Source organism: Fundulus heteroclitus, chromosome 10 (genome assembly GCF_011125445.2).
Source record: "Fundulus heteroclitus isolate FHET01 chromosome 10, MU-UCD_Fhet_4.1, whole genome shotgun sequence".
Taxonomy (NCBI): domain Eukaryota; kingdom Metazoa; phylum Chordata; class Actinopteri; order Cyprinodontiformes; family Fundulidae; genus Fundulus; species Fundulus heteroclitus.
Window position 1 is genome coordinate 14,344,157 of NC_046370.1, and position 19,089 is coordinate 14,363,245.

General features: G+C 37.7%; 1 protein-coding gene across 4 annotated transcripts in view; it reads right to left on the minus strand.

Moving 5' to 3' along the window:
• ttyh2 (tweety family member 2) overlaps nucleotides 1-19,089 on the minus strand; it is an 87,844-nt gene that overhangs the window by 52,137 nt on the left and 16,618 nt on the right. For all 4 annotated transcript variants that reach the window (XM_036142079.1, XM_012862833.3, XM_012862832.3 and 1 more), the window contains exon 2: nucleotides 8,926-9,098. In XM_036142079.1, coding sequence (XP_035997972.1) covers nucleotides 8,926-9,098 — 173 coding nt within the window. The remainder of the gene's footprint in view (nucleotides 1-8,925; nucleotides 9,099-19,089) is intronic.

The window sequence follows — 19,089 nt, forward strand, 5'->3', positions numbered from 1 at the left end:
GTTTTAACAAAGATTTGAGTTGAAACAGAGAACTTAAAGACAAATTAAGAACAGGTGAGTGGGAAAGTAGTGACAAATGAAAAAATAGAGAAGAAGAAAAACTAAATACAGCTAAGGGTAAAAAAAAGAAGAAAAAAATTACTAAATGAGTATTGATGCTGACCATTACAAAGATATAAGGTAACAAATACAAAACCTTCAGTACCCATAAAGTACTCACATTGGTAATTCCATGTACAACCACATCTATAAACAGCACAAACCAGATTAATAACAGCAAAATAAAATACAATAAAATGCATACCTATGTTCAATTCTCCAGACCAAAAGACAAAACATCTGACTTGAAATCCTTCACGGTCTGTCCAGTGCAGATATAGAGCGATAAAGTCCAGCACTGGTTTGAGGCTAGTTTTCTTCAGCTGAAACTGGGGCCTTTTTAAAGTGGAAGGATTTATGAAAAGTTCAAAATGCCAGTCAATGTTGACACAAAACCTTTAGGCTTCTGCAAGAAAGCTTTAGATGAAGAGGAACTTCATCTTTCAGAGCAATGAAAACCCAAAGCATTAATCCCAAATCAACAAGAGAAGGCTTCCACAGAGGATGATTCGAGTTTTGTACTGGTCCAACCAGCACACTGACCTTAATTAAAAGTCCGAGGAGTGATCTGAAGAGTGCGGTGCTGTGGTGATGACACTAGCTTGTAAATAAAAAGGAAAAACATGGGTGGTTTTGATTTAAGCTGCATTATTCTTTGTTCTTTTCTTTCGCTAAAATTCTGATGAATGTAAAATCTGGTTATGCCAATAAAAATGTGTTATTATTTTCTCCAGCTTTTATGAAGTTAGTGTTTCAATGTCACTCCAAGTCACACTCCCAGCATTAATGAGTTAAAACTTTAACGCAGTATTTAAATTCTACCCCAAAGCCAATACAGACATGCAAAAACTGGACTAACGAGTTAATGTGTTTTTACCAGTAAAAGATAAACTAAAGCAATCCCTAAACAGCACAGCAAAGACTCATTTAGACCAGGACACAAAGATAAGGCTTCACTGTAGCAATAACTTCACAATGGAAAAAGCTTTATTTCACATTTGTCAAATAAAAGAAGACTTACTAAATCCATAAGACTTTCGGTAATTCTCACTGGAAAAGATGCTCTGAAGTTCTGGATATTTGTTGTTTGAAAGAGGTTTTGGTTCAACTACATTAGCTTGTCAGCTAGCACAAACAGAACTCATCTTGCAGAAATCCATAATTTTACCATCAGGGGACATGCTCCAGATGGAGGCCAAGATGGGTCAGGTCAATACCAAAGGGAGAATTTTAGTTAGGCCTCAACACTTAGCCCCGTGGTGTAAAAATCACCTGAAGCCAACGATCCTGCACAGTTGTTAACAACAGTCCTGGAATGTTTGGATGAAGCAGAACCACGGCAGCTATTTTCCCAGTTACTGCAGCAAAGACATGGTCTCATTAAATCACCTCCTGTAGATAAAAACACCCAATTTGAAGGTTTTCTCCTAACCCCAAGAGAAAGAAGTGGAAGAAACAACAACCCTGACAAAGTGCAGATGGCAGGAATGCAAAAAGATCACTGCTTTTCAGAGGCATGAGCTGAGTCAGTCTCTGCTATAAGGGTATATGACATGAAATGACATATGATATGTGACAGATGTTATTTTTATTTCAAACAGAAAATCAAGTTATCTAGCAACCCCTCACATTACACACCAAAAAGGTGGGTGTTTTTATTCTTCAACCAGCTGCGTTAATGTAATAAAAACACTAAATTATTGTGATATTCCAAAATAATCATATTCATGACTATTAGTGCAGCTTAAGTGCTTTGAGGTGCGGACTTTACAACTAAAAAAACAACATTTATACATAAGGTCTGTTCATTGACCCACTGGTTAGGCACAATGAAACCTTCTCTGTTGTTGGTTATTATAGAAGCCACCATATTCCCGCCTACTGAGTTTAATGGGTGAAGTTAACAGTTTTACTAATTTCATGATGAGTCTGCTGCAAGGAAGCCATGAAATAAACAAATACAGAGTCAAATTATATATATATATATATATATATATATATATATATATATATATATATATATGAATTTATTTATTTACAACAATGACGTTTAATAATTTAATGTTATCATTTAAAAGCTACGTTTGGTTATTTAATGGCACATTTAATTATTTAATAATGTATTGAATAAATAAATTATTATCTAATGGGACATTTATTTATTTATTTCACCATAAATTCACATTTATTCATGTCATTATATATTTATTTAATTAATTTGTCCCTTTTAACCCCCTATATGTTTTGATGTTATATTGCTTGATGCATGTTGTTATTGTAAATAATGTAAAAATACTTTCTGCATTTGTAAATGTAATGGCTTGTTTGCACCTTTTACTTTGAGCTGCTTCTCATCTTGGCCAGGACATCCTTGTAAAAGAGATTAATAATCTCAATGGATTTCTTTCCTGGAAACCCAAAGGTTAAAAAAAAAAAAAACTGGCAGTAACATCCATCATAGGCTACATCTAATTGACAGAGTTGGGATTTAGATGAAGGAGGATTGTTGATTTCTAAGAGGATTGATCTCAGGCTTTAATAAATATGTAAAATTAAGTTTTGCCAAGAAAACCTATTTTATTTAAAAACAAAGAGTAATTAAAGGTTTGAATTATAAAATAAGTGTGAGGGGTACTTTTTACATCTATAACGTGTCACAGTTGTGAAACTAATGATAATGTCCTACTTAGAATAGACTAACCTAATTTAAAGCATTTAAAACCTGATGTTTGGCTGGAAACGGATATTAAATGCTGATCATGAGATTGTTTAATGGGTGGAAATCTTGAAGGAAAAAGCAACCCAAGTACAAAAGAGGTACAAAAGAGGCAGACATATGCCATTTTTATTTTACAAAAACCATTTTATCACAACAAAGGTAAGCTCTTCGACTTCCCAACTTGTGTCAAGCCCGATTTACATTTATTATTATTTAAATTTACGGTACACCTTGTCTCATGCCATCAGTTTCCTTTTATGTAGCAGGAGAACACTTTTAAGTTGGGAACAATATTGCATGCAAATTCAAAGTTATCAATACTAAGCCAGTCTCACAATTTATCTTAAATTAAGATCTGCCGCACTGAGTTTCCACCACTTATATCTAAGGGAAGCATCAGACATGCAGTCATAAAAACATCAGGGGTCTCATTTCTAATCTGATTTCTGATTTCTGGTGGCCTAGTGGTTAGAGCACAGAGCTTCGGTCCCAGAGGTTCTGAGTTCAACTCCCACAAGCTTCCATTCTGGGTCCCTGAGCAAGACCCTTAACCCCCAATTGCTCCCCAGGCGCCGCACAGTGGCAGCCCACTGCTCCCCAAGGGGATGGGTTAAGATGCAGAAGTGAATTTCTCCATTGTGAGATCAATAAAGTTCAATTATTAATTAAAACCATGTGCATGCACACCAGCACCCAATTTTCCTTTACTGTACCTGAACGTTAATGACCAGGTTCCGCCTCATGTTCTGCCATCTAAACGTCCAGATTCAGATTTTGAATTCGATTCTTTTGTCACGGCACCCCAGCCTTGGGGGTTGTAGCCAACGTCCCCTAAAATATGGCAGAATGCAAAGACTGTTGTCTAAAGCAGCATAATGGCCAGTCATTATCACTGGTCAGAAAATCTTTTAATGCGGAAACAGCGTTTCCTCCTAATTCTCCAGTTTGCAAGGTCTTCCAGCAGTGCAAATGCATTCACACAAGTGTACTGGACTGTTTACAGGAATTAAAGTAATTGCCGCACACCTTGTCACAATAATGTATTAAGTTGTGGTACTCGTCACCCTAGCGATCATTCGGGAGAAGAACGTGATGGAAGAAAACCCCCCAGAAATGTTGTGAAGACTTTTATTGGAGATTCAAGATGGCTTATGGGCATGTTGTTTATTTACTTGAAAGGTCGTTATGCATAGTTTTATGTCACCAGAGCAAGCCTGAACAACACTGTGGTTTAGAATGCCTTTGATGAAGTCGATCTGTGATGAAAGTCTGATACGGAGTGAAATTGAAGGTCTGAGAGGAATCATGACGCAGTTTGTCTGCAATCCACCACTTCACCATCTGCGTCCCCAGTTTCTTCCGTCTCAAAAATGAGCGTACGCCTGGTCTGTACTGTACATTTACCTGTCAAGTTTTTTGTTTTTATAATAGCTCCCGACATTTGCGTAGAAAGTCAGTTTAAAACAGGAATATTAACCATAGGAAATTATTTAAACGAGTAACATGCATAAAAGCTGATGTATAAAGCTGAAGAAAAACAACAGAGAAATTAAAGCTGATGCATCTGTGGGCAAATTTGCTCCACTGACAATAGTATGAGCTCTTTGCAGAGCAATTAAAAGTTTAAAACGTTTAGAAGAACCTTTATTATTGTCACAGTGTCCATCCCTACTCTGTACCAACAGGCTGAGATTATATTTTATCCTCAACATCATTGCTAAATATTATATTTGCAGACAATAGGAAAAGGATCTCAAACGTAATGAAAGCTGTATTCATTCAGTTAAATTCCTCTTCCAAAGCAGCCCTTGATGATTAAGACCGAGACAATGCAGTTTTTAATAATAATTGTATGCACAAGGTTCATCAGCCAATAGATGAATCGTTCCAGTTTTAATTAAGTTATCCAGATCTGCATCAAATCACATTGGATTTGTTCTTTAATTTTGCTTATCCTCTTCGCCGATTTAATCAAATTCAATTTTGGAGGTGCAACGGCATGCATAAATTTTTTCTACAAGATAAACACACAACTAGGAATGATCATAAATCCTCTGATAAGAAATATCAAGCCCATTGGAAAAAGAGCTACACTTTTTTAAATGTGGTGCTTTTCGCCTGTCCTGCACAAAAGCCAGACTTGTGGTATTTACAACTCTCAAATGTTGTCCTATCAAAAGATTGTCTCACTTGACCTGTGGAGTTTTGCAGCTCCCCCAAAGTCTAACTGGTAGTCTAGTCTAACAAACCTCTGAGGTCTTCAAATAGCAACTGGATTTCCACTGGGATTGAATTAAACAACTCTAGACCCAGTTAGGTGACTTCTGAGGCATTTGGTTGCAATTCAATTTATTTAGGGATATCAAGACACACTTTTCAGATACTCATTTGGAAAACCATACATCCTTTGTCCATTTAATTTATAAAAATGCACCCCTTTGTATCGGTCCATCACCTAAAATCTCAAAGGAATACAGTGAGGTTTTAGGTAATAACATGAAGAAAATGGTAAAATGTTCATAGTTGGCCAAGAACCCACTTCTTTCAAGAAAATCTGACAAAATGGGCTAAAGACTAAAAGACTGCGAGTCAATAGAGTTACTTTGGGCTTCAAGCTTTCTTTTTACTCCTCAAATTAAAATTTCTAGAATGTGCATCTTTAAAGAGGAGATGAGTGGCACATTTGGGACGCTCCATTTTAAGCAACCAAAGTAAATAATTTAACTGCACGTAATTAAGATTGGTTCACTTGGCGTGAACAGCAGACACTTTGAAATCTTTAAAGGCAAAAACCACTGAGTAAAAATGTGACACTGAGGTAAATGTTTGATTATGTTAAAAAAAAATATAATAATTTTTAGGAATACAGGAATGTTCATTATTAGGTTTTAATAGCCAAACATTTTAATTTAACACAAACTACATTATTCAATCTCTGCTTTGCCTTTTAGTACACACCGAGTTAGCACAAGTTCATAAAAACATTATTTAACTTTTTTGATGTTTAGTAAAAAAGTGTTTTAAGTTTGGCAGAAAAAAAATGAACAAGCTTTAAAGGTTTACCACTTATAGCTAATCATAAAAACATTATTAAATTTCAGTGTTACATTTTATTAAGGTTAATCTCTGCTGCTGTTTACTTCTCTCTCTGGAAGGTATCTTTGGGGTTAAGTAATACTGAGTGCACAGATCGGCAGGGGGCTTTTTCAGCTGTACTTTCTTGTGCAACCCTCTTTTACAGTGTTGCCTCACATCTTGCTCTGCTCCATGTGACACTGAAAACAAATTTTGGCAAACTTCTTAAAAAGCTGTGTGAGAATCACCTTCCTGGCCTCCGTTCTGCAGTGTTTGTGTGCATTTTCTTTTCTTTGACATAGTTTCCTTAATATTCTTTATTAATCAAAATCCTTTTTTTGTTGTTTTATATTATGAGTATTCTGGCACCCAAGTTGGTCCTGGTGCGAGGCGCTTCCTCATATTCTGACTGACAGCCAACGCAGCTCTGTGTGGATCACTGCAGCTCTGCTTTCTTTACATTTCAGAAAACTGCCTGACTATTTTTTTCTGAATTTTGATTTCTCCACTGCTGAACTAGCTGTATGTATTGTATGTACATTGTATATACATATATGCATTTATACACATACATACATATACATACACACACACACACACACACACACACACGTTTGTGAGCAGTTATTTGCGCTGCTAATCTATTAATGTGTCAAGTTGATTTATGTTCAATTACTGAATATTTTTAAAAATGACAGAATACAAAATATTATTCAGTAATGTTGATCTATGGTCTAGTCAGTCTCTGCTATGAAACTGTTTTTTTGTAAGTAATGGGTCTTGGTTCTTGAGTTTGAGTTTAACAGTGAACTTCATTAAGCAGAAAGTCTTACAAAGCAGTTTATTTAATTCAGACTTATAAATTTCCTATCGGTCAAGTATGAAGACCAACAAAGGGCCATAGATTTTTCTATTCAGCCAAAAGTGAATGTGAGTTCAAAAATGAGGCAACTGTGTCTCAGTGGTTAGCGTAGTTGACTTGCAATCAGAAGGTTGTGTGTTTAACTCCATCTTCCCTCTCCCTTGGAGAAAACACTTAAACACTGAGCTGCATGTATTGGAGTATAAATGTGTGCACGTTAAGAGAGTGAAAGCGAGTGAATGTGGCTTCATTCTAAAATGCTTTGAGTTATCGGTATGACTACTAAAGTGCTTCATAAATTCAGTCCACTTACCATTTAAAAAACCCACACTGCTCATATTTCTTGGGTTTTAATTTAATATGTTCCACCAGTTGATGTTCATGTCTGTCACAAGGTTCAGTCTTCACTATCCTGGCAACAAATCCAATTATCTACTTTGTGCACTCCCATCTTATCAACAGACCTGATCTGCTGATTCGGGTGCAATGCTCAATCAGCCCATGTGTTCCTTTAACTTTGTTACAAGCATTAGACTCCATGTTTAAGAGAAAGCTAAGTCAGTGCTTCTATACTGTAAACATAAGAACAGAAAACTGAAGTTGCATCAGAAGACCTGCTCAACATCTCATCAAGTACATACTGTCATCCTGGTTTCATAAATTTGTTTGGGAAAGTCCAGTTAGGCCACTGTCTCTGGATTCCAGCATAGCTTCTGTTTCACCAAAGACGCGCTGCCTCCAGCGAAAACAAAACCCACCTACAGTAGCATTTCTAAAACTGAATCTGTGAATAAACACTTGAACAATTAACTTTTAAATTAAAGATTTAATACTTTTTTAAGGCTGTCCAATTATGGGGTGGGCGGGATTCGCAGTTATTGTTTTTGCCGACAATAAAATAAAACCTTTTGAACTCATTAAATTAATCATGGTGTTTGGAAGGAGTACATCTGCAAAGTTGAACCTGTTTTTTTTTTTTTAAATATTATTTATTTTCCGAGTGCATTTCCTTACAGGTAGTTTGGAGCCAATTTTGATTAATTACAGAACCTCTGTTTTTTTTTCTCTGAAATGACACCATGGATGGACAGTCAGACGGACATATCCTTTACAGAATGGGATAAGGAATCAGATCTTGAACAAGTATTTTTCTGAGCTACTTTCATTTCTCCATACATATCCAGATCTGCAAAAATAGTTGTAATCATCTACTTTTTAAGACACCATGATCTGTACTGGATATATGCATGAAACTCAGAAAATTCTTCATAGGCAGTATAATAAAGAAACCATTATCACTGTCCATCCAACCTTGGTATATAAACCATTTAGTTGCAGGTGCCTTTTATCTTTTTATATTAAATGTAAGTTATTCACATAATTATAGGGTCATTTCTAAACCTCTCAGAAAAAACAACAACTTTAAAAGCCATTCCTAAGACATATGTCGCTTGTAAAGTCTGTACTATCTCTTCATATGATTGAGAAAATAGGTGAAGATTGTTCTCTCGCAGAGCAGAAAGCACAATTAAACACCCGCTTCTCCACAATCCTAACAACACATCAGTTCCCTCTAAAACTTTCACTAATATAAAAGGTTAAAGCTGGATGGTCAGAGAGTCAATGGGATATTTCATACACCACAGACTTAGATGAAAAATGATTGGGGCTATGCTGGAGCCCTAATATTACAGTCTGCTAATTCGCAAATGCCACGAAACAAAAGTCCACACTTCCATTCTTCAGTGTGTTCTGCGTGACCTTTTTAAAACCGGCTCTTATGAAAACGTTCAAAGCGTAAGGGTTATCAGAGAAATGTTACCCACCATTTCTTGCAGTTCAAAGAGAATTTCCAGAAGCAGATCAAAGACCGAGTTCATCAAAAGAAAAGAAAGGATGCTGACGGTCTCATTGTAGACGCCAAGTTTGAGCATTTGCAAAATTAAAAATAGAAAACTATAAAAAAAAAAAGAGTCAAAATAAAGCAAAGGACTTTGCGTAACATAAGGACAGTTAGAAAGAATGAATACATGTTGTTTCAGACACACACACAGTCTAACCGGCCGATCCTCTGAGCACTAAAGTTCATGTTGACGGACAAACAATCGAGACACGCAGGGACAACAAAAGCTGTTGCTCAAAGCCGTTTGTTCAGCTCAGATTTTCTCACCATGTAATAAGACCTGCTGCAACAGCCGACCAGGTGACACAGCACGAGTTGGGCTTCTTGGTTTCCTCGTCTTCCTCCTTGCGACAGCAGCACAGACAGCTCAGGTAGATGGCCAAACATAGCAGGTTAAGGCCGAGTCCTGCCGCCGCCACACAGCCCAGGAATATGAGAGACTGTAGGGGGAAGAGAATCAACAATCAAGAATCTTTTATTGTCATTGCATGTTACTGTGGTGAATTTTTTTATTATATTTTTTTTGAGACAGACACCGGCTCAGGATGCACACAAACAATATATAGCGGATGATTTGCTTTAGAATCATAGGTGCACAGAGGGTGGGGGTAATCATTCTGTAATTCAGGGAACCTTTCACGTTCACCGATGGTAACATTTACTTGAGCAATTCTCCTCAAAGAAATCAAATCTTATGTATAAAACGACATGATGTAACAACATTATAAAAGTATCACATGTATTGCTTCACAGAGCCCAAGGATTTATCCAGATGTTCCAGCAGAGTATGTATGTCTGATTTGGAGTTTACGATGTCTTGGGCCTCTACATAAGAACTTTAAAGAGCGTTTTAAACGTAAATTATTTTTAGAGTTTAAAGAGGTGAAGTTGCTTGTTTGCAGAGGCCTGCAAAGCATCTGCCAACTAAGATGGCAACAGAACTTCACTCAAAAACTATAATCTCTTATGATAAAGACCCAGTGATGATATTTCTTTCTGTGGCAGACAAACTGAAACTGAAAAAAAAAATAACAACAAGATTTGGAGCGCAGTGTGTATACACCTGCATTTTATTTGCAGAAATCTTTTGCAATACAGAAGAAAGTGCAAAACAGTGGAAGAAAGAATGTGTTCTACCTTTTTTGTTTTCTTGGTAAACGACTTAGTGTAAAGACAGTGGGACACAAGGCCTTTTGGACTGGTGCCAGCGGGACCATCTCCTGCTCAATACAGCAGGTGCAGACCACTCACACTGACACTAGTAAACATCCAGGGAACTGACATTGAGATAGTGGACTCTTATAATTCAGGACTGGAGTCACAACACTGATGCTCTTTACAGGAAGGGTCAGAGCAGACTCCAGCTACCAAAGAGACTGAGGTCTTTTGGACTGCAGGGGGCGCTGTTAAAGACCGCTTTTGACTCTGTACTGGCATCAGCCATCTTCTATAGTGTTATATGCTGGAGCAGCAGCTTACCTACAGCTGAGAGAAAGCGGTTGGATAAGCTCATTAAGATGGCCAGCTCTGTCCTGGGTTGCCCTCTGGACCCGTGCAGGTGGTGGGACACAGAAGGACTCCAGATAAAATACCAGCACTGTTGAAAAGTGTCACCCACCCCCGTGAGTGGAGCTGTTGCAGAGCTGAAGAGCCCCTTCAGTGACAGACTGCTGCATCTTAAATGTACAAAGGAGCATTGTCGCAGATCCTTCCTCCCGGCAGCTGTTAGACTTTAGAACCATCACTGCTCCAAACAAACTCAATAGGTGTTTAGATATTTGCTGTTTTTGAACTGTTTTCCATTCTTCTACATTGTCGGTTGCTGTTTTTTTATGCATAATATGCATGCACATTTTTATTACCTTAATCAAATTTGCTTAATCTGAGTATGCTTTTTTTGATAACTGTGCAGGATTTGTTTCTTATGTTGTAAATTTGCCCTAATTGTACAGTATATTCTTCTCCTGTATGTGTATCTGAACGCTTCCATTTGCCTTTCACTTTGCTAGTGCTACATTTAAATTTTCCCACTGAGAGACAATAAAGCCTATTTCTCTTCTACTCTATTTTTCCTTCTGACCACGACTACTGTAAAGATGGCTTTCAATGTGACATTGATTGCGCTGAAACAATGTTTTACCCAGCAGATGATCACTGGATTGTTGCTTGTTTATATGTCCAAGAGACTGCTATGATGACCTGTTTATTTTTGATAACTGTAAAAGCACATACAACACATCTCTTTAAACTATAGATCTTTTTCTACTAGTTGAGAACTCATCAAGCTTTTGTAATGAATGCAGTGTTGTCTGTCTCTTCTTTAGGCAGTCTTTGTTTTGGTGCTAAATTTCCTCTTAAACTGTAGACGATAGAGTATGAAAAATAGAATCTAATTTGATAAATCCTTATCTAATGACTAAAAGCCCTGCACCTTTTCTCTGTGATGGTTGATGAAGTATCAGACTGAATTCAATTTCATTTCAATTCAATTCAGTTTTGTTTATATAGCGCCAATTCACAACACGTCATCTCAAGGCACTTTATAAAGTCAAATTCAATCAAATCATCCAGACAGATTGGTCAAAAAGTTTTCTATCTAAGAAAACCTGGCAGAGTCTTAACAAGCAGCATTCACTCCTTCTAAAAGAGCGTAGAGCCACAGCGGACAGTCGTCTGCATTGTCCATGGCTTTGCAGCAATCCCTCATACTGAGCATACGTGAAGTGACAGTGGAGAGGAAAACTCCCCTTTAACAGGAAGGAAAACCTCCTGCAGAACTAGACTCAGTGTGAACGGACATCTGCCTCAACCGACTGGGGTTTAGAGAAGACAGAGCAGAAGAGAGAAAAGAAGAAGACAACTGGATGGACTGAGAGACCCAGAAGATCAAAGAAGGATCCCAATCAGATTCATCAAGCCTAAATCATTTGGCTGAAATTTAGTTGCAGAACTGTTTTAATTCACTCTGACTTTTTGGTTAGTTCACTGTCTAATTGTGAAAATAGCAGCAAGCTTACACTTGTTTTGCCTCTGTGTAACACGATGTAGAGTTAAGCCAGCTTATCCAGCAAGATTACTTTTCATACTGCTTTAAACTTTGGATTCCAGGTTGTAAAGAGGGGAGCCATTCAGATGGATCAAAGTTACATGATTCATTCCACAAATCTCTTAATGTGGAATTGTTTGCTTTTAGACTCATCACCAGTATTCATGCCAACTGAAAAATGGCCATTTGTCCATTTTTTACTTGTTACAAACTGCCCCAAACAACAGCCATAGGCCAAATGAACCCAGTCTTAAAAGGAAGGTATTAAAGTAATAAATAACATGGAAATATATTTATCGATACAAATCCTTTTCCTCAGAATGTTTCGTTAAATTCCTCAAATGTTTATTTAAATTTCTCCAGAATCCAGATCATGATCAAGCATGTCAGCTGACAAAACGATTACCCTTATAAATCAAAGACAACATATATGCTTTTGCTTCAGCTGTATTTCAGGGAGAGATGTTAGAAGTGACAAAACGCATTAATCTAGAGGTTTGTTCCTCTCATTTGAGCTGATCAAACTCCCTGCCTGCAGCAGGCTCCCACATGGTGACAACACAAATGGGGCGCAGAAATAATTTAGCATAATATATCACTTTGGATGATTAGGGTAAAGATCTTGGGTTCATTTGAAGTTTTACACAAAGAGAGAAGCATACGATCAGTAACCGGTCCTGATAATCACGAGTATGCTGGTGTAAAGCCTGAATCTCAGCCACATAGACACACGCACGCGCGCACACACACAAACACACACATGCATAGCTGTCATCTAGCTCTTACCTTCAATTGTGGATGTCACAACATTTTGTCTTCATAAAGAAATCTCAGTTTACATCTCTCCTTCTGTTCTGCAAGCAGTGCCATCAGGGAGAGCTGCATTCAGTTTGAGTTCAAATTTAAAGCAAAATAAAAAACACTGTTCTATTGAACATTTTTGCAAAATAAGTTATTGCTACTTATCAAACTAGTACTCTGGGATGCCAAAAAAAAAAGCTCTCTCTGCGGAGTTACTAATGATTATTTAGGAGTAAAACACATCAAAGCAGATGATTGTGTCAGTGGCAGCACTGGTAACAAAGCCTCATGCATTCTGGGAGTCTGTCACCAGTTGGAAAACAGAAACCTCCTCTTGCATACAATTCTCTCCTCATCTCTCTATTAACCCTCATCCCACCTTCTGCGAAACACAGAGTGTAGCGACCAAAATAGTAACAAGACTATAACAGTCTCAAATGAATTCACCATCCATCTGTGAGCAGATGGGCTTCTTCAGGCTCAAGCTTTTTTCTTATTTTTTTTTACGCTTCCTCTTCCTTTTTAGCTTGTCTGAAATCCTTGTGATGCTGAGCCATCTGCTCTTTGTCTGTGATGTCATGTCGCCTGCATCCCAAGTGCTGCGATTAGAATGCAGGAATAAAAAGAGTCTGTTGGATTATTTCTGATTCTTCAAAGTGGCAGGTAAAGCGCAACCAGAAAGAATCGCCCATAACACTGAAACCAGCACCGATTTATATAATCTCAACCATTCTGTCAAGTACAGCTTTTGCATTTAGTGGACTTTGACAAAAATTTAACATTATTTTTAATCTTTTCCACCTTCCTTCTATATAAAAATGTAATTTAAGGGTGTGTTGAGGTTAAAATCTGCAAACTTGGAAAGACAGAGAATTGATCCAAACAAAGTTTTGGGAATGCTACGTCTTTCATAAATAACTGATAGATGCTTTGCCCTTAATTTGCTTTTATGTTGTTTATTTTAGCAGAGACAATGGGCTGCAATAGGAGGTGCTATTGTTAAAATCAGGAGGTTTTAGGACTGTAACTCCAAACCATAAGACACACTGTCTAAATGTCATGTAGATATATCAGCAACTGGGGGTTGAGTGCCTTACCTGGGGGTACATTGACAATGAGGCAGGAAGAAGCTCAAACTGAACCCACAACTTTCAGAAGGCAAATGGCCTGTACTTGTATAGAACTTTATCAAGTCCAACGACACCAAAGCTCTTTACACTACATTCAGTCATTCACCCATTCACACCCTGATGGTGGTGAGCTACATTATAGTCATAGCTGCCCTGTGGAAGAGTGACAGAAGCCAGGCTGCTATACCTTGGCGCCATCGGGCCCTCGGACCAGATTTGCAAATGTCTTGCAGATTGTAAGTCAACTACTCTTGCCATTGAGCCAGAGTCACAGAACGCTAAGCCACAGAGAAACGTCCTTTAAATGTTTAACTCTGACTGGCAACACGATTGGCATATTGTAGCTTGAGTTGAAGTTGAACAGAGTTAAGGGATGCCATGTTATGAAATTCTGAATAACAAGGAAGCTGTGTGCGAGCTGTATTTGCTAGCTAGCAATAACGCGGGCAAAGATCAGTCAAGGTATTACTCACATGGAAATCCTATCCTAATTTCTGAAGGTGTGTGTGTGTGTGTGTGTGTGTGTGTGTGTGTGTGTGTGTGTGTGTGGCATAATTACAAGATGTTTACACAGCAAAAAGGTCTGAGTCGGTGTCCATGAAAAGTTGTACACATATTCAGGTAGCTGCTCTAAGGTTACACATGCTAACGAAGTTACCTTTGTCTGATCAACTTCTAGTGCAACTAATGGCATTGTGGGTGATACATGTGTACCCTAGAAAATAAAAGGTTTAGAATATTTCAACAGTTTTCATATTTGCTCCAGCATCCCACAACAAAACTGTATAATCTGGCTCCAATTTGGCGCCCCAGTTTAAGCGATTAGACAGTGACTGTGGCAACTGCTATGCTCTGGCAGATGGATGTCATGGTGTATGAAGGTGAGACAAAAAGACAGAAAAAGAAGCTCCCCGTCTCATCATGTGTCTGGGTTCAGAATGATGAAAGATGAAGGTTTTGAATGATGAAATTGGAAAGCATAACCCAAGTGTGAGCGACATGAGCACAGCAAGTGAGAGGAAGATGTGGGGCTCGTGTGGATAATATGATTGTCAGGGAGAGGGGGTTGGGTTGGAGAGTCTCTCAGATGATTTGAATAAGGAGAATAAGTTGGGGAAAGCCCAAAGGTGCCCCCCGGTATTTGTCGTGAAAACATGCACAATAGTTGATGCCCTCGCATTGAGGAGAAATGATGAATGAAAGGGTGAATTACCACAGCTTATTTGAATTAGGAAGCATGTGACTGGCTCACTGAAATTGCCTTGCTCATGTGATTTGTCTGCACCAGGCAGTGCAAAGAAGAGTGGGAAACTGAAGGAGAAAACGGTTCGAATTTGAGATGTCCAACTAGAAGAAATTAGGGTAATGCAAACAATAAAAGCAAAAAACCTGTGCCTGTGAGAGAGATGTTTTTTCGTCTTATAAGGTTTGGATATGTAAATCATTTCACAATCAGTTAGATAATAAAATAAATCCACTGGGGGTTTTGAAAAGAAGAAAAAAACAAGACTAGTTCATACCTATAAAAAGAGTTATAAAACGACAAAACTTTTTCGTTTTTTTTTTTTTTATTGGTTCACTCTGTTCTTTCTTCTCTGTGGTCTAGAGCTAAAAAGAATAGCCTCTGAATTATAGAGAGCCCATTCAGTGAAAGGATGCACACAGTGACTGCACATGGTCAAATAGAAGCACTTACACACAAAGCCAAACCATAGCTTCCAACCAGTACTCCAAACTTCCATTAAGTCATTTATCTTTTACTGATCAGAGAGCCAACAAGGTTTCTGCACAATTTTGACGAGTCTGGAATGGTGGGGAATTTTAACAAACACCCTGTTCCAGCTCAGGAGGATAACTGAAAAAAAAGTATGCATTAAGAGTATTCATTAGAATTTTATAATATAATTATCTGTCCTGTTGTCTAAATGTTGTATCCATTCATTCATCAGTCCACACATTCATATTTAAATCCATCCATCATTATTTATTATCCATCAATATATTCATTAACACTGAATTTTTGTATTTGAACTGAAATAGGTCAAAAATAGACATTGGACTAATGTGAGTCAGGAAAAGCAAGGAATTCAAAAAGATATTTAGGAGTCAGATGCATAAATTTCCTCTTTGGTTAAATTAAACTGGAAGGTGGGACCACTAACTGCTACCTCAACTCTGATTGAGTAGAGGCTCTACTGTCCTCTTCCTCTTTGTTTCCTCTTTGCAGTCTCACTAGAAACAGGGGGGGGTTGGGGTATGCAAAAGGCTGGAGGCAACAACACAGGAAAGACAGGAAGGAAGACCAAGCAGAATGTAAAGCCAGTATTTTGGGAAACCTCAGAATTAGGGACAGAGGAACACAAAGGCGGTGGTGACATAATTATTTGGGGGAGGGATTGTGTGTGGAACTCACGGTTAAAGTGAGGCTGGGTGGTGAGGCAGTAGAAAAAGAGGAGACAAGAAAAAGACAGCAATGCAGGTTGGACAAAGACGCTACAGAGTGTGTGGGGGATGTGTATTTATAATGCGAAGAGACGTAGCTAAATCATCCAAATAGCTACGTAAAACACACTCTGATTCTCTTAGTGCTTGGCCCAGTTTCTCTGCCGTTACAATCCTGTTGTAGAGACTTTGCCCTGAGGGTGAAACGTTGCATAATACCACAATTTCCATCAGATACTGGACAAATCTATGCAGAAAAATTAAATAAGTGCATGACAAGACCACCATGTTCTCCCCTCACACTGATGACTAAAATAAAAAAAAATAAGACATTTAATGAAATTTAGTTATCAAAAAAGGTTGTTGCAGCCATCTTATACTAAAAGACACACTCATGTGACCCCTGCATGACCTTTATTTGACTTTGGTACACTTTTCTAATCCAGTTAAGGAATTAAAGTGCAACCAAACTGAAACATGATTTTTAAAGATTTTAACCAGATACATGTCTAAAAGTGTATCCAGTCCCCTTTATTCTGGTAGCCCGAAATAAAATCTTGTGAAGTCACCCAGTTAGTAAATAGAGTGAACTTGTTTGTTATTCAGCCTCTGTTTAAGCGTTGTTAGAGGTGGGAGGTGAGGGTGTTGCCTATCTCCAGTGGTAATTGTATGGGCGAAATGTGGGGCACATCCTGGTAAGATTACCAGTCCATCTCAGGGCAATATAGAGATACACTGAATCAATGCACACACTCAGAATGGGCAATTTCCAGAGACCAATTCAGTTAACGCCCACGTTTTTGGACTGTAGGGGGAAGGTGGAGTACTTGAAAAGAAGCCACATATGAACAGGACAACATGCAAGCTTCATGCGGAAAGACCCCAGAAGGGACCCCTTGACTTTTAAGCAACATATTCAATGTATTTTGACAAAACTAAAGCTTCTATTGGGATTTTACTTCATAACAAGTCTAACTTTTCTTTTACTGCTAAAATTTATGGAATAATTTTTTTACCTGTAATTTAACATGGTACTCTATATAAATTATTCTGTTCACTATCTGCAGATGCTCAATAGTGTGTACCAATGGTACACTGAGATTGATTACTAACTCTGGCCCCCTTACAACGTTACACTCTATACTAAAGTTAACTAGATTTCCCTGTGTGTCTGTCGTCTTAGTCATTGCCATTTAATTGTTTAAGAAACCATTTTATGCATCACCCCAACTTACATGTCTTGCATTTTAACAAAGAAAAATGGATGCCACAGTCTCAAGTCAGTGGATGTTCTGCAACTTTTCCCTCCCAAAGTTTGAAGTGAAGTAGGCAAGAAATTATTCCAGTTCTCATCTCACTATACTTGGAAGCAACTACAAACTGATTTTCAGTATACAGCTTTGGAGACACTGACTCAGTTTAAAGCTCTGTTGAAATCACTGCAACCTATCACATTTGTGTTCAATGGAATTTATATGACCTATACTTTTAAGGGTAAGTTGTGCTTCTATAAGTTTTTTATTAATATAACTGCTGCCTTCTAGCCCATTGTAAAGGTGGAAAATATGATATCCATGTAAAAAAAAATCCCTGAGTTTGAGGTTGTTTATTAAGACAGCTCTTTTTTTAAAGCTGATACTATATGCAGGACATTAACAGTATGTAAGCTAATCACTGTGACAGAGCTCAGTTTCCTTTCACAACAATGCTATCAGTCAAAGTTACTGGGAAGTGCTTGTGCTTGGTGCTTGTATGTGTGTACGTGTGTAAAGTGAAACTAACCGGTGTGCAGAATACTCGGTAAACAAAGGAAACGATCGAGAAACACACACACTCTAAGACACACGCACCAGCTAGACAAAGGATGAGGCATAATGAGGCAACACTGACCTATGGTGAAAAGAACCCGGGGGCATCTATAATCCCCAAAGACGCATCAGAGGTATGATAAAAGCCATAGGGAGAGTGATGGCACAGATGGGACGGTGAGATAAATGGAGAGTGATCCTGTAATGGCCGATTACAATGCCATCAGTAAACTATGACAAACCCTAATGCATTCATAGACACACATCTAAAATACTTAAAAAGAGAATCTATTTTCTCCTGAAGTGTGAGAACCAAAGAATGACCAATAAATAAATAACATAATGAATAATTGAAAAAATCCTAAATGAGTATTCCAATAGGAAAATCTGGATAATGATAAAACAGAAATTTGTGTTTTAAGTAACTTTAAAAAGAGCATACCAATTACCCTAAATTATGATTTCTCTTTTCTATTTATCCCCTTGCATTTTTTTATTTCACATTGATTTCTTTTATATTAAGGATTTGATGGTGACAGTAAATAGATGTTTTTAGTTTAACTGGACTAACAAGTGACCAGTCAGTGGGACACCTAAAAACAAGAGATAAGTGACCAAATCACACTAGCCTCCGCACATCTGTTGTACAGACAATTTACCAAAGTAAAGAAGACTCAAAGACAGTTATTGTTAAATTAAAGGAATCAAGAGGAAGAACAAAAGTTCTAAGAAGATATACAAAAAGGAATATTTCTCCACTGATGCCTGATGTTAACACAAACTACTGCTTATAACATCTGCTTTGAGAACAAGAAGGGCTGTAGTGAACAGCACAACAAGAAGATTGATCAAATTACAGCAAATGTCTTAGTTGTAGCCTTCTGAGTATTCAATCTGTCTTAAAACATGTTGGATTGGATTTTTGACTACATTTCTTTCCAGGATTAGGTCATCGACAGAGCTGCCACTCATTCTGTGTTCCCTTTGTTTTTTGCCAGTGACTTCTCTCAGAGAGACACATGGGTGCAACGTCACTACCCCTTCTAACATGAATAATACATGACCTTTTACAGTGGGAAGACTAATTGCATTACACTACAATATCAAAGCAAAAACGAACAGAGGATTAAACAATTCATCATGTAAGAAGAAATTTGTTTTTCTTCACACAAATATTACATTACAGCTCAAATTTACCTTGAAT